We start from the raw sequence: 16,894 nt of genomic DNA on the forward strand, positions 1-16,894 counted from the left end.
ATAATAAATAACTACATGGGTATATAATATCATAACAATTGTTTTTTCTCTAATCAAACTTACCCTATGCAACCGAATAAATAAATAGATAAATAAATAAATATTTTATTTATCTAATTGATAAAAAAAGTTATTTATTTTTTGAAATTGATAAAATAATTAAGAATGGACCAAACTCAGGAACACTACTTTATACAGATCAGAGAGGCCTAAACCCTGATTTTGTCTCAATGTATTGTTTACTGTAGCTAAGAGACTTTTTCAGTGTTCAGTTTTGTGTTGGTCCATCTTCTTCTTCTTCTTCACCTTCTTCATCATCTTCATGGCAACAGAAGCTAATGAGAGCACACAGAACACCCTTGTAGTTAGAAAACCGTGTTTTGGTCTCCCAACCGGTTGCCCTCAATGCTTAACCGCCTACATTTTTCTCAAGTTCTCTCAAGTTCCCTTCAATTTGGACTATCACCCTAACTACCCTGATTCTGGTAAACCTCAATCTTCATCTCTTTTATGACAGTAAAGAATCAAGAATTGTTCATTATCCCTTTTATTCTCTTTTTTTTTGGAAATTTAGGCGTTTTAATCATTTGATTGTGTTTGAGGCTTCTGGGTGGGTAATATTTCTTACATTCATACTCCATCTGATTAAGTGTCTTTCTTTTTGTTATCCTTGTTCTTTCTTGACATATGGGTGTTTCAATGGGTTTGATTGTATTTTTTAATGTTATTTTCATTTTGACTGTATTTTGTGGTGTTTAGATCAGATTCCTTACTTTGAGGCTGGAGATTGTGTGGCGTACAACAATGAGAAGGAGGGAATCATTGAGGGTTTGAAAAGGGACGTGGGTGATTTAGATAGTGGTATTTCTTCTCTCCCTGATTGGATAGCAACCAAAGTATTGCTCACCACATGGCTTGCTGATGCGCTGGAGTACGAACTGTGGATGGGATGTAGTGGTTCCCCTGCTTACAAGATCTATTATTCTGATCTTCCCTGGCCTGTAGGGAAGGTTCTCTATTGGAAGAAAGCTCTTTGGGTGAAGCAGAAACATGGGATAACTAAAGACAATGCTGAAAAGAAGGAAGAAGAGGTTAGTTTCTCTTGAACTTTGCTCTGACAACACTTGAGAATGGGACAAGTTCTCTCTATCCTGTTCCATTTCTAAACATTGCTTACAAAAGGTGAATTTTATTTAGTTTCTAACCTTTGGTCCTATATTTTCCTTTTATTTAACATTTGTATTTATGTGATTTTTAATCTTATGGAGCTGTCTCTGGTCAACAGATTTACAGGAGAGCAAACTCTGCATATGATGCTCTGTCAACTTTGTTAGGGGAGCAAAACTACCTTTTTGAAAACAGGTTCTATGCTGGTCTTATGTTATACACCATTAGAGTAATATGTGCTACTATTTTGGGTTCCGTTCATGTAGAGATAAAGTTTTGACTTTGAACTCCTAGTAATGTATTTTGTATGCTCTTTCCTGTTTATGCAGGCCATCAAGCTTGGATGCTATTTTTCTTGCTCATGCATTAGTTGTTCTTCAAGCTTTACCTGTGAGTTATGTTATATCAGTAACTATGCCATGCTTCTGGTATATACTTTTTAAGATTTTTAAGATAGCATGGATACTCTGGCAACTAATGTGATACCCATTTGAGTAAGAAATCCCCTATCAATAAGAATTGAACTGCAGATCTGTGTGTTGTGGCATGTGTCCGGAAGGAACTTATAACTGCTAGCATTTATTTGACAGATACTTTGCTTTAACATCAGGAAGAATTGTACTCATTGAATCTATAAGTACTAGAGTTAGGATCCCAGAATATTTTAGTACAAGTCTCGTAATAGAATTGGTAAAGTAATTCACGGTGAACTTAAAGCTGAGACTTTGAAAAGTTCTCTGTCTGGTGAAAAAGAATTCATTGCCCAATTATATTGAAGTTACAGCATGTCTTGTTTATATAGTACAGAGACTAGAGTCAATAGATTCTAATTGAAGCTGTTTCAGGTGATAACTAAGTTAGTTAGAGAAGCCATCTGTCACATATCTTCTAAATCTGTTCAGCTACTGCTATTCAAGTAAAGTAAAAATAAATGCCAGAGTAAAATTGTACTCCAATATTTACCAGTCTCGTAATAGACTGGTAAAGTAATTATTGGTTATGCAAACTTACAGTTGATCTGAGTGTGTATTGAAAGACCACCAACCAACCATGGTTGTAAAGTGACAGTTGCTAGTGGGGTGCGTGAAAAGTTAATATTCTTCTGCGGTGCTGTAAATTTGATTGCCTGAACTGAGTGTAATTGGTGTTCTGGAATAAGCATCAATTTTTCCTTTGGCTGCCTAGTAAGGGAACCTTTAAATTGTGTTAGTGCAATTTATTTGACTACCATGGAAGAAACTTGTAGAAATTGGTTGACTTCTTTGGTTAATCTTCTCTCCAATACAGGTTTTGTTACCACTTTGTGGCAAAAATAGTAGTCAAATCTTATCCTCCTGTGTGTCGTTGGTTATATGGATTAAAAATCTTTGTACTCTATCAAAACTGATAAATCCATTAAGGGTAAAGATATTTTCTAGTTTCTCTAAAAGTTTCCTTTGGTTTTCCTCTTCCTTTTTTAGTTCAGGTATATTTTGTCTCATTGATACCTTATTGGCCCCTAACATTCATTGCCATGGATCATTGCTGGTCTTATTTCTAGTTTGATAGGAACCCTGTGTCCACACATTATGTCTGAAAACATTTCTTCATTTCATCCACTCATGCTTCCTGTCTCTTACATCCTTCTCAATTCCCCCTACCACTTTCTAAAACAGATACAAGGTAGTAAGATACTTTCACCTTGCAACTTGTTTTACAACGTGCTGTCCAAATTTACTTGCTATGAAACTTGCTTCTTGCTGAACTTTTATTCCATAGGCACCTTCTCACTCAATAAAAAAGCCCTTTCATTTCAAAAATTTTCTTAATATCTCACGTTTTTAATTTGCTCCTTCTCTTAACTCATTAACTAGGATTGTATGATTGGAAAAAAACCACACATTTAGTAACCTGCTCTTGAATGTGCTTAGTATGTCAATACTAGGTAAAAAGTTATGGACTAGAAGTGAATTCTTGCTGCAAAAGAATTTCCATTACCTAGTAATGATTCTATGCAAGAAGGTTAGATATACAGAAGTGTCCCTGCAAATGGGAGAATGATAGTTTGTGATTCATCATTTCCTTTGTGTTGGGAAATGTTATTCTTAAAGCATAGCTGGATAATGGGAAATACTCTTGAACGAGGAAAATTGTGCAGTTAATGCTGCCCCAAAGGTGTGGCAAATCCTTTACACTTTAATTGTTTTTGCACTATATTCAACCCTTGAGGTACCTTTTCGATTTTTGATACTGAGCTAAGTGCTGTTTGTGTATCTGGTTACCAGCAATTGTTTACTAAAAGCACTGCAAAGTTATATTTGAGGCAAATTTTTTACTAGTATTGCTGCACTTATGTACTACCCAGGAATCATCAATTTTGCGGGCCAACTTTTTGGAACGTATCATTTTGGTGAGATATGTGCAGCAATGCAATACAAAAATTGTAGAAGCTAGTGCTTTGCCTTCCAATTATCCAGATTTTCATGCAGAGCCATCATCATCATCATCAGCTTCTAAAGGTCGTTCAACTTCAGGTAAGATATTTTTAGGATTTATTTCATGAATTTCCTTGAAAAGTGTAACCACTGCAAATTTCTTTTCCTTTCGTTTTAAATGACGAACACACTCATCTCTCTCTCCCTCTTTCTCTCTCTTTCTTTCTCTCTCTCTCTCTCTCTATATATATATATATATCCAAATTTGTTGTAGTAATGAATATATTGGAAAGCTGTGGCTTATAATATACTGGCTTGATATTATAGCAATAGGACTGTACCATTTCTATAACTACTATGAAATATTCATGGTATAGAGTGGAATATTCTGAAATGTTTAGGTTTCCGGTTGCTGAATGTTATATGAACGAGTTTAAGACAACCCCTTCATGATAATTAGTTGCCATACAAACAGAACAAATGAAACAAGCCATGAACATGAGTACACAATGAATGATTCTAGGTTTGTGATACTCTTCTCTGATCACATGCTTTTCATCATAAGCAACTATAGTAGGTGTGACCAGTTACATGGATCACACTACACCATTGAGCTTGTTAAAAGCCAATTTTCTTTGGATATTATTCACCATGAGATCCCTTATAATTTCCTCTAATATTTTTCTCGGTAAGGTAATCCTTATCCTCCTTTTCATAGGGCTAAAACCATACAAGCTACTCTCCTCATTGGTTTCTCTAGTAGCCTTTTCTTACATGTCCAAGCCACCTTAATCAATTTTCTGTAATTTTTTCCTTGAATGTGCTGCACTAATTTCTCCTTTATATACATTCATTTTGTATTTTTCCCTTTCTTGTGTGACCACACGTCTTTTTAGCATTTATTTATTTTGTTTATTCCCACTTTTTCTCGCCCCTTTAAAGTTCAATTGGTCATGTTGCCGTATGATAAAATTTTTCCTTTTAAGCTTGCTAGATATCTTGCAGTCACAGCCTTTCTCCATTTTAAACCACCCGAGTTGTATTTTTCTGACATTTTCCTTAATTATTCCATTATTTTGTAATATTGATCACAGATTCTTTAATTTATAAACATGTATGACAATCTTGTTTTTACCTATACATCATTTTCCTCAAGTAGATAGGAGGATTTTTGGCTTTTATTGGCAATGCCCTGGCCACTATAGCTGAACTGGTGACATTCTTGCCATAGAGTTGGCGTTACAGAGGTGATGACAGAACCTTTGGCTAGAAACTGACTCCATTTTAGTAACCAAGGCTTTTTTGAATATGAAGGTTGTACCTTGGGGCATTAGGAACAGATGGAAATGTTGCCTAATCAGAATTAGAAGAAAAACGTTATGATATCTCACATTTATATGAAAGGAAATAGATGTGCTGATAGACTTGCCAACGTTGGAATTTACTCTTAGGCCATGTTTACACGGTTCCCCTCCCTACCTCCTACTTGTGGGAAAGACTTAAATAGAAACAGATTTGGCTTGCCCGGATATAGATTCACCTATATGTTTGTTTGGTTCTTTTGGTTGGGCTTTGGCCTAGTTCTCCCATGATGTCTTTCTTTTCCTTTTTAACATATTATATATCCATCTCGAGTTCTAAACTCAAAGATGGAATTTATAAAAAAGAGGTGGGTGACAAGAAGACACGAAAAAAGATCAAATCACACAAATAAAGGAAGATAAATAAATTCCAAGCTTTTTATACTGTAGGTATAAAACTAGTTCTAGAGAAGAAAATTTGACAGATTCTATTACAAAAGCTTTTGAAAAAAGATGTAATAAGTGATGAAAATGTTAAATAATACAGGATGTAGTTCTAAAATATTAGAAATCCAATGAACACATAGAAATACAATAAGCACGGGAGAGAAACTAGAAGTTAAATCTAATATCCATTAAATTATACTTCTTCTGAGATCATTTTCTAATATAGTCTACTAGAACCTTTTTTCTTGCAAACAAAATGTTTACTGTTATTAGAAAACCTTCTACAAGACTTCTCTTGACTCTTTGTTATATATGTTTTTTTTTCAAGCCTTTCTTTGCTTGGCTCATTTAAAAACCATTTAATTTGATGCCTTAAGAAGCCATATAAGCTTTTTCATATGTAAATAGATTAGATTAATAGAAAAAGAAAACATGATTATATTCTATTTATTTGCATAACAAGATGTGAGGTTTATAGGTTACTATAAAGTAGTTTATATAATTTAGTCAAATGCGTCTAAAAAAGAGTTAAAAACAATTCCACTCATCTGTAATTTAGTAATGGAGATGCCAAAGAGCTAAAATAAAATAGTCAGAAAGTTGACAATGATAAATTTGAAAACATTTTCACTCATCTCTAACTTGGTAATGGAGATGCCAAAGAGCTAAAATAAAGTAGTCCGAAAATTGACAATGATAACTGTTGGTGTTCGGCAATAGGTTTTTATAACTTGAACATTTAAACCTTTATTCTCCTAAGAATGTTTATTATATTATGCTTGTTCACTTAGTTCATATCGAAATACAACATGGTCAAATATTGTACTATTCATTCTTTTTTCTTTTTATATTAACTCCTTGAATGAATTTGGTGTCTCCAAGGCACCAATGCTAGCTATTTCTGCCTTAAATGCATGTTTCAACTCTTCGTTCTATTTATGGGGCTTTATATTTTGGAAACGAGACTTTTGTCCTATTAATACATATAGTTATGTGAAAAATGTTGTATCTGCAACTTGCTTTGTTTATCAGGCATCACTGTGTTTTTAACATCTTAGCTATGTTAACACTCCAAGCTAAACAAAAATCATGGAGGACCAAACTAAACTCCTCTAAAAAAGATCTTCCCAAAAGACCTATACAATTCTGAATAGGAAGAAAAAACGAATAATAATAAAAAAAAAACTGCCAAGGAAATCTGCAAATTGCTTTGTTACTACTTATATTCTTTCATTTTTTGATGTAGTTTGATTCGTCATTTTTTTGACTCTCAGGTTCAAAGCCCAAGACTAAACCTAAAAGAAAGCCACAAACAAAGGAGGAGAAAACCTTTAGAAGAAGGGCTAAATATTTTGTGGTAGCGCAGCTAGTTGCTGTTATTCTTTTCCTCAGTGTCAGGTCTGGATTTGGTGATTATGCTGATTTGGATTTAGATGATGTAGGCTATGATTTCGATGAATGAAAATGCATTCATTTGTTTATCTTCCTCTCAATGACAAAGCCTAGGCTGAATGCATGTTGAAGATGTGCATCCTTTTCTTGTGTATGGTCCAAATTTAGAAGTATGGAAAAGTACCATTCACATAAATTTTTCCTACAGGATCCATTTTCTCTATACATGATTTGATTTCAGTAGACTGGTCATTGTTTAATGAGTAGTAGCTATACTTTTTCATTAGATTATGGTGCAGGTTTGAGTTAGAGAAATGAACCATCCATGAGCTGAGTGGATTTGTAAGTCTTGTACTTGATTTTTGGGACCATATTTTTACTGTTATATTGTTCATACTGAGATAAGAGACAAGCCTGAAGGTTAATAATAAAATTAGTTTGAAATGGATTAATTGCGTTTTCAAACACATCTAATTAATTTATTTCTGACAAGTTTATGTTAAATATCGATATGAACTTTAACATTTTAACTATGTTTATATTCTGATAGCTATGCTTATATTTCAAAGCAAAGTCTATCAATTATTTATTACTATGTTCATCTTTTATAATTTTGTTGAGGAAGAATTTTGACAATTAGTTTTGAAAGTGTACGACCAGTTTGAATACAAATCGTTAACTTCAAATATAATTACTTTGAACAAATTTCACTAACAAATAAGATCTTTTAAAATAAAAATAATAACATGTCAGAATATTTTAAAGTTAAATTGTTCTAAGGGTTTTTAATTAAATAATACTATATATATATATATATATATATATATAATTAGTTAGGTGAACGTATCTAAAGATTAATGTAATGATAAAATTATATTCTGTCAAACTGTAATAGCTATTTATTTCAAATTATCTTAGTTTGAATTCTCCCATTGGATAAAAGTATTGCTATTTGGGGGTGTTGGTTGCATAAGTTGGGGAGCTACTTAAGATGCAAACATGCTAAATTTGTTTTCGTAATAAAGTCACCATTTGAATTTTTACTGCCACGGAAGATTTTCTACTTTAAGAAACATAATAGAATTTTTTTACAAAAGAGAACCTTAAGTTCACATTTCTTTTTTATTAAATATAAGGATTTTGATCACATTTGATTGATTGTTGGAGATTAATTATTTTAGAAAAGTGAAAATATTATTGAAGTGAATTATTTTTAGTAAAATCTTATTTCTTAATCCATCTTTTTTTAAACAAAATTAGAATTATTGTGCCAAGTTTTGTTTGTACATTTGTTGGTAAATATTAGTATAGTTATAATTCCATTAAGAAAAGAAACAATCTTATTTTATAGAAATTTTTTAAAAAGTTACATAAGGTTAAAATAATGAAATTGGTTCTTGTTACACCATTTCCCACAAAACTCAAATTCTGATTAGCCAAACTTTGATAATTATTGGAATCCCTAGATTTTGGTGCTTGAAGTACTTCCAAAACATTTTACAACTGTTTGCTATTTTCTTTAATTTTTCTATTTTAGGTTTAAAGTACTCACTTGGAATCCTAGTTTATGTTGCTTGAAGTACTTATAACATTTCTACAAATGTAACAATTTTTTCATTTGGTAATTTTTTTTTTCGACTTGAAGGAACCTATTTATAGAGGTCTAATCTAAAAATTAGTTGTTGGAAGGTTTGTCGGTCAAAGTCGTTGAAAATTCATATATGTTGTCATTTTCGTTGCAATTACTTTTTTGACTGAGACTTTGACCTATTTTTCTGCTGGAATGTTTTCTTCTGATGTTCTTAATTCTTCTTTCTCAACATCATTTATTCTTGAGTGTTATGCAACAATAGCAGCTTATGCAATTTTGGATTTTTCTTCATGAGAATCTGACAATTGATATCTGATATTTTGCTATTCCTTGTTCTTTTTCTGCAAATATTTCATTTTCTAATATTTCTGATCGTACACAATTTACGATATGACCATACCTTAATCTTCTTATAGCATTAGGTTACTTTGTTGAATTATCATTTAATAGGAAATTAAGTAATGATGATTTGATTTGACTTTTGACTCTTCCCATTACACATATAACTAATTGTATAACACTTAAGGAAACAAAGGATAAATAAAGTCTTCAAATTTGTGAGACATTTTCCATTTAGTTATTAAAAAAGTGATATACACCTAAAACAAATCACCACACGCAACAACAAAAAAACAGTTACCGAATTCTCAATGATTGTTATTAATATATTTACCAGCCCAACAAGCTCTTGCACCAATATTAACCCTTTTTGGAAATATTTTAGTTGTAACATTATCAATATTAACTGATTAGGATTTAACACATTGTGTTCCTTTCAATCAACATTAATAGATATATATATATATTTAATAGCGACACATCCAATTTTAATCAAGTCAAATATCTTCATAATCATCATCATTCATTCCTAATTTTCACTAACCTAAATCTGAGTTTCTCAAAAACATAACAATGTCCCTTCCAACACCTGCAGCTGAATCAAGGATCCAATTCTCACCTTTGCCTCAAGACATTGAAGAACACCATGTTGAGATCAATGATGGTAACATAGTGATGGTGGAGCCATGCGAAGAAGAACATTTGGATTGGGATGGTGTGGTGATTTTTCTACGCTTGATCATGACATCAATGTTGCTAATTGGACTTGCCCTTCACCAAAGGAAATTATACCAACCAACGTTTGATCCCATCCCACCCAAGTTCTTCCTCGACTCGTTTGAGGTTCCTCACCTTGAAGTTTCCGAGGGCGAGGTTTCCTCCACGTGGCTCATGAACGTAACCATTTGGAATGTTATGAACAACTCCAACATCAACCTCATAAATCTGGAAGCGAGAATAAGTTACGAGGAAAACGAAACGCTGGCCGTGATCACTCCCATCATGCCACAATATGTGTTATCAAAGGAAGTTTCTTTGTTGGAAAATGGGGCCACAAAAAAGGTTCATTTAAATTTGAGTACGACTGGATGGGAAGAGAACCAACCCATTGTGGATGACACAGTGGTTCAGGCCATTGATGAAGACATGCAACGAGGAACCACGAGGTTTAGTTTATATATGATTATCGTAGGAGAGGTTTTGTTGGGCGATGGGTGGGTTCAAACTTTTACTATGCATCCTAAATGCACTGATTTAGTGGTAAAGGTTGTACCGGGTAACACAACAACAATCACTCACCATAGGCCTAAAGAATGTGTAGGTCTCGTTCAATGGGAGCATATTGAAAACACATTCTAATGTATTCTTGAGAAAAATAAAGTTTCATTTTTGATTGTTTTTCTTTCTCTTTTACGTCTTCTTTTTTCTAAATTCAAAAGTTTTTTCTATGTTTTGATTTTCTAACAAGTATATAATAACCAAACTAAATGAATGACTAATATTTAAGGTGAATTATCTATTAAATAATTTTTACCTACTGAAAATTTAATAAAAGGAATTCAATTATAACAAAATATTGGGTGCAATTGCCCTCGCTATTCTACCTTTTATACTGGTTAGTTAAATACATAATTACATTCTAAGACACCCATTTTTCTAAACAAAGAAACTAATAATTAACACAAAATGTGAGACATCTAAGTCCTGGTGTTGCTAGGAGCTGTATTGACACTTGACATTGTCTCATTGCTTAATAACTTCATTGTATCCCTCAAGCCTTTGAATCACATATTTAGTTTTGCGGAATTCTCTTGGAACATTTAGTTTTAAGGGACAAGACGTAAAATTGTTTGATAAAAAATTAGGTTGTGTGGTCAAAACAGAGGTGCTGAAAGTATGGCCTTTTAAAGTTGTATGTTTATGTCATTTGATAACGGAGCCATGTAATATAAGAGTTAGTTCACACAAGCAAGCAAAGGTAGATAATTGATACCTCTAAGTGAAAATGCCACAGTCCCCAAATAAGATGTATGAAAGAGGAGTGTCAAGATAGCCTTTTCTTAAGGGAATTACAAATTTTTTACCATAAATGCTCATGGTATAGTATGAGTGATGCAATTATAACCTGTCATGATCTCACATAGAGATAATAAAATGTGGAGGCAGAAAAATGTTTTACTTGGGCCCCACAAGGTCAAATGTTCTTACCGAGATCCGGAGTAGGGACCTTTGTATAGGTGACAAGATCTCAGTGGTGACTTGAGTGCTCAAACGGCCAGAATTGAATTTCTTGTTGCTTCAAAAGAGATGAGATCCACCTATAAAAGACTATTCGACACACGTGAATAAGGAAGTAAGGATATTTTTAGAGAAAATAAGTTTAAGTGATTGTTTTCAGGGTGGATATTTCATGGGATATTATATGTATTTATAGGATCTCTTTGAGCTTTGGATCCATATGAATTGAGTGGAATAAAGATGAATTTTATGAAAACTATTGAGTGATTTGAAGGATTAATAAATAATATAAAAAGTTATGATAGACAAAATTTTAAAATTACTAAAATGTCCTTGATAGAAAAAATATGTAATCATTTTTAAATTAGTTAAAAATATTAAATTTTAAAAAATATTATTTAATAAATTGTAATAAAAAAATAATAAAAATTAAATTACATTAAATTATTATTATTATTATTATTATTTTCATAACAATTACTATTATTTAAAACTATTCTTATTAATTAATAATATTATTAATTATTATATATATTTAGTTACTATACATATACATTATTTATTATTATTATATACATATTTTATTAATTATTATATTTTATATACTTTTATTATTTTTAATGATCATAAATATATATTATTAATTTCAATTATTATTTTATATATACTATTTATTATTATTTTATTATATATATGCATTATATCATTATTTATTATTAACATTATTATCATTATTTATTATTAATATTATTATCATTATTTAAGTTTATATATAAATATATGATTTTGGAGGATATTATTGTAAATTATGCATAACTTCCCATCTTCGCTTATTTTGGTGAGATGAAAAGTGATTTATCTCTCAAATTTATGCATTTTCTTTCTGTACATAAGAACACAACTAATCCTCTAATTTACAAGAATCGCAACATGCGAAATAAGCGAAAGACCGTTTAAATATTATTTTTCCTTTCGTACTCCGAAACAGATCATAACGTAATTAAACTTCGAAAATTATTTGAATCCCTAGATTTTGGTACTTGAAGTACTTCCAAAACATTTGTACAATTTTATGTTATTTTCTTTAATTTTTCTATTCTCTGTTTAAAGTACTCACATGGAATCCCAAGTTTATGGTGCTTGAAGAATTTACAACATTTTTATAAATGTAACAATTTTTTTATTTGGTAATTATTTCTTCATTTGGTGCTTAAAGAAACCTATATATAGAGAGATCTAGTCTACATATTAGTTGTTAGAAAGTTTGTCTGTCAAAGTCGTTCAAAATCCATATGTTGTCATTTTCGTTGCAATTGCTTTTTGAATGACACTTTGACCTATTTTTCTGTTAGAATCTAATCCATATATGTTCTCAAACCTATTTAACTAATTATTGCATCACATTTAATTTTATTCTTGAATGTGATGCAAGAATATTAAATTGTGAAATTTTGGATTTTTCTTCATCAGAATCTTTGACAATTTATATCTGATATTTTGCTATTCCTTGATCTTTTCCTACAAAGATTTCATTTTCTACCATTTCTGATCATACACAATTTAAGATATGACTATACCTTAATCTTCTTAAAACACTATGTTGCTCTATTGACTTGTCATTTACAGGAAATTAAATAACGATCATTTTATTTGACCATTCCCAATTAGACGGATAATTAATAAGGTCTTCAGGAAACAAATGATTATTAAAGTTTTCAAATTTTTGAGACATTAGTTATTAAAAATGTGATATACACCTAAACCAAATCACCACAGGCAAAAAAAAAAAAAAACAGTTACCGAATGCTCAATCATTGTAATTAATATATCTACCAACCCCAACAAGCTCTTGCACCAAAATTAACCCTTTTTGGATTTCAGTTGTAACATAGTCAACATTATCCGATTAGGATTTAATATATCGTGTTCCTTTCAATCAGAATTAATAAAGACATATTTAATAGTGACACATCCAATTTCAATCAAGTCAAATATCAACATAATCATCATTCATTCCTAATTTTTACCCACCTAAATCTGAGTTTCTTAAAAAACATAACAATGTCCCTTTCAGCACCTGTAGTTGAATCAATGATCCAATTTTCACCTCTTCCTCAAGACATTGAAGAACACCATGTTGAGATCAATGATGGTAACATAGTGATGGTGGAGCCATGCGAAGAAGAACATTTGGATTGGGATGGTGCGGTGATTTTTCTACGCTTGATCATGACATCAATGTTGCTCATTGGACTTGCCCTTCACTAAAGGAAATTATACCAACCAACGTTTGATCCCATCCCACCCAAGTTCTTCCTCGACTCATTTGAGGTTCCTCACCTTGAAGTTTCCGAGGGCGAGGTTTCATTCACGTGGCTCATGCTCATGAACGTAACCATTTGGAACGTCATGAACAACTCTGACATCAAACTCATAAATCTGGATGCAAGAATAAGTTACAAGAAAAACGAAACGCTGGCCGTGACCACTCCCATCATGTCACAATATGTGTTATCGAAGGAAGTTTCGTTGTTGGAAAATGGGGCCACAAAAAAGGTGCATTTAAATTTGAGTACGACTGGATGGGAAGAGAACCAACCCATTGTGGATGACACAGTGGTTCAGGCCATTGATGAAGACATGCAACGAGGAACCACGAGGTTTAGTTTACATATGATTATCGTAGGAGAGGTTTTGTTGGGCGATGGGTGGGTTCAAACTTTTACTATGCATCCAAAATGCACTAATTTAGTGGTAAAGGTTGTACCGGGTAACACCACAACAATCACTCACCATAAGCCTGAAGAATGTGTCGGTTTCGTTCAATGGGGGCATGTAGAAAACATGTTCTGATGTATTCTTGTATTCTTGAGGAAAATAAAATTTCATTTTTGATTGTTTTTCTTTCTCTTTTACGTCTTCTTTTTTCTAAATTCAAAAGTTTTTACTATGTTTTGATGTTCTAACAAGAATATAATAACAAAACTAAATGAATGACTAATATTTAAGGTGAATTATCTGTTAAATAATTTTTACCCACTGGAAATTTAATAAAAGGAATTCAACTATAACAAAATATTGGGTGCAATTGCCCTCGCTATTCTACCTTTTATACTTGTTAGTTAAATATATAATTACATTCTAAGACACCTATTTTTCTAAACAAAGAAACTAATAATTAACACAAAATGTGAGACATCTAAGTCCTGGTGTTGCTAGGAGCTGTGTTTTGACACTTGATTGTCTCATTGTTCAATAACTTCATTGTATCCCCTCAAGCCTTTGAATCCACAAATGTAGTTTTGCGGAATTCTCTTGGAACATGTAGTTTTAAGTGACAGGACGTAAAATAGTTTGATAAAAAATTAGGTTGTGTAGTCAAAACAGAGGTGCTGAAAGTAGAAAAAATCTGGCCTTGGCCCATGCCCAGGCCCAACTTGCTTATATCTTCTTTCTGATGTGAGAAGAGCCATTTTCCCTCTTAGAAAAGTAGAACCCTAGGGTTTCTCTGTTCTCTTCGTCACACACAAAATGGAGCCCTTTCCTTATATTCTCCCTTTTCTACAAAAGGTTCTCTATAGAAGATAAAGACTAACCGGTAGAGCTGTTAAAATGGGTTATAACTCGTGGTTAACTGGCTCACCACATATTTGGATCGAGTTGAGTTGAATTTTTTTTATAAACTGTGTGTTAATTCTTGATCCGGCCCACCAATATCTGGCGAATTCGGGTTAGCTAACCAATCCGTAGATAAACGATCAAACAAGGTTTTTTTTATTGTGTTGAATTTTGTATTTGGGTCAGATTGAGTTGTTTGTAATTTGTTGTTACATAGTAATTTGTATTTTTGTAATTTTGGTTTGTATTTACAATTTAATATCATCTTAGATTGTATTGAAATTTATTTAGATTTTAGTCAGAACTATAATTTTTTTTGTGCGATTGAAGTAAAATCATTGTATTTTCTTTTTTAATTAAGTGAATCCACTTTTTTTACCCACCAACTAGTGATAGTCTGGTTCATTTTTTTTTTCACTTGCTAATAAGTGAGCTAACGAACCTGTGGTGAGCTAGACAGGACCGGCCGGGTGGCCCGTTTTAACAACTCTAGGATTCACATACCCAACCTCTGACCAAGCTCCAACAGTGACATCGACAACGAATGAGAACGAAGGCAGCGAATGAGAACGAAAGTCACATTGACGGTGTGATATATAGTGCTTTCCCTCTTGCACATCTGTCTTCTTTAGCCATGGTTGTCGCATTATCTTTGCTTGTCGTCACACAGTCTCGTGAGATGTCGTCACTACTTCTTCGCTTTCACAGGTTAACCAAATCATAAACCCCTGCAATTACAAAATACTTTCGTTGTGTAGTTTGAGTGGATGCCACAACGCCTGGGTGGACTAAAGATCAATTTTATGAAAACGATTAAGTGATTTGACGGATTAATAAATAATATAAAAAGTTATGATAGATAAAGTTTTAAAATTATTAAAATGTCCTTAATAGAAAAAATATATAAAATAATTTTTAGATTAGTTAAAAATATTAAATTTTAAAAAATATTAATTAATAAATTTTAATAAAATAATTATGAAAATTAAATTACATTAAATTATCATTATTATTAATTAATAATAATATTATTAATTATTATATATATTATTTTTATTATATTTAATTACTATACATATATATTATTTATTATTATTATATACATATTTTATTAATTATTATATTTTATATACATTTACTATTATTAATTATTGTAAATATATATATTATTAATTCCAATTATTATTTTATATATTCTATTTATTATTATTTTATTTTATATATATATATATATATATATATATATATCGAAATATTAATAATAAATAAATAAATAATAATAATATTAGTATCACATATGTATTATCATTATTTATTATTTGTTTTAGTTTATATATAAATATATCATTTAGGAGGATATTACTCCAAATTATGCATAACTTCCAATCTTCGCTTATTTTGGTGAGATGTGAAAAGTGATTTATCTCTCAATTTTCTGCATTTTCTCTCGCAAATTTATACATGAGAATACAACTAATCCTTTAATTTATAAAAATCGCAACATGCGAAATAATCGAAAGATCGTTTAAATATTATTTTTTCTGTCGTACTCCGACAAAGATCAGAACGTAATTAAACTTTGATAATTATTTGAATCCCTAGATTTTGGTGCTTGAAGTACTTCCAAAACATTTGTACAACGGTATGTTATTTTCTTTAATTTTTCTATTCTCTGTTTTAAAGTATTCACATGGAATCCCAAGTTTATGGTGCTTGAAGAATTTACAACATTTCTATAAATGTAACAATTTTTTTATTTGGTAATTATTTCTTCATTTGGTGCTCGAAGGAACCTATATATAGAGAGAGAGAGATCTAGTCTACATATTAGTTGTTAGAAAGTTTGTCTGTCAAAGTCGTTGAAAATCCATATGTTGTCATTTTTGTTGCAATTATTTTTTGACTCATATTTTGACTTATTTTTCTGCTGCAATTTTTTCTCCCGTTATACATATATGTTGTCAATACTATTTAACTAATTATTTCATCACATTTAATTTTATTCTTGAATGTGATGCAAGAATATTAAATTGTGAAATTTTGGATTTTTCTTCATCAGAATCTTTGACAATTGATATATGATATCTTGTTCTTCCTTGATCTTTTTCTGCAAAAATTTCATTTTCTAACATATCTGATCATACAAAATTTAAGATATGACTATACCTTAATCTTCCTACAGCACTATGTTGTTCTATTGACTTGTCATTTAACAGGAAATTAAATAACCATCATTTTATTTGACCCTTCCCAATTAGACGGATAATTAATGAGGTCTTCAGGAAACAGATGATTATTAAAGTTTTCAAATTTTTGAGGCATTAGTTATTAAAAATGTGATAATATGCACCTAAAACAAATCACCACAGACAACAAAAAAAAAAAAA

At 31.2% G+C, this 16,894-nt stretch overlaps 1 protein-coding gene across 1 annotated transcript; it reads left to right on the plus strand.

The window, feature by feature from the left end:
• Positions 1 to 202: 202 nt before the first annotated feature.
• Positions 203 to 7,165, plus strand: LOC114164451 (mitochondrial outer membrane import complex protein METAXIN-like). Its single transcript, XM_028049127.1, has 6 exons — positions 203 to 485; positions 760 to 1,091; positions 1,286 to 1,362; positions 1,497 to 1,557; positions 3,512 to 3,680; positions 6,604 to 7,165. Exons 1-6 carry the CDS (start codon positions 323 to 325, stop codon positions 6,789 to 6,791), a joined length of 990 nt encoding a protein of 329 aa, XP_027904928.1. The 5' UTR covers positions 203 to 322; the 3' UTR covers positions 6,792 to 7,165.
• The last annotated feature ends 9,729 nt before the right edge of the window (positions 7,166 to 16,894 follow it).

The sequence above is a fragment of the Vigna unguiculata genome, chromosome 9 (genome assembly GCF_004118075.2).
Source record: "Vigna unguiculata cultivar IT97K-499-35 chromosome 9, ASM411807v1, whole genome shotgun sequence".
In the NCBI taxonomy this organism is placed as follows: Eukaryota; Viridiplantae; Streptophyta; class Magnoliopsida; order Fabales; family Fabaceae; genus Vigna; species Vigna unguiculata.

Excerpts from the sequence above, each read along its gene's own strand:
- LOC114164451 (XM_028049127.1), top strand. The coding sequence starts at position 323 with ATGGCAACAGAAGCTAATGAGAGCACACAGAACACCCTTGTAGTTAGA. Across the intron at positions 486-759 it reads CCCTAACTACCCTGATTCTG|ATCAGATTCCTTACTTTGAG; the intron begins GTAAACCTCAAT and ends TGTGGTGTTTAG. Across the intron at positions 1,558-3,511 it reads TTGTTCTTCAAGCTTTACCT|GAATCATCAATTTTGCGGGC; the intron begins GTGAGTTATGTT and ends TGTACTACCCAG.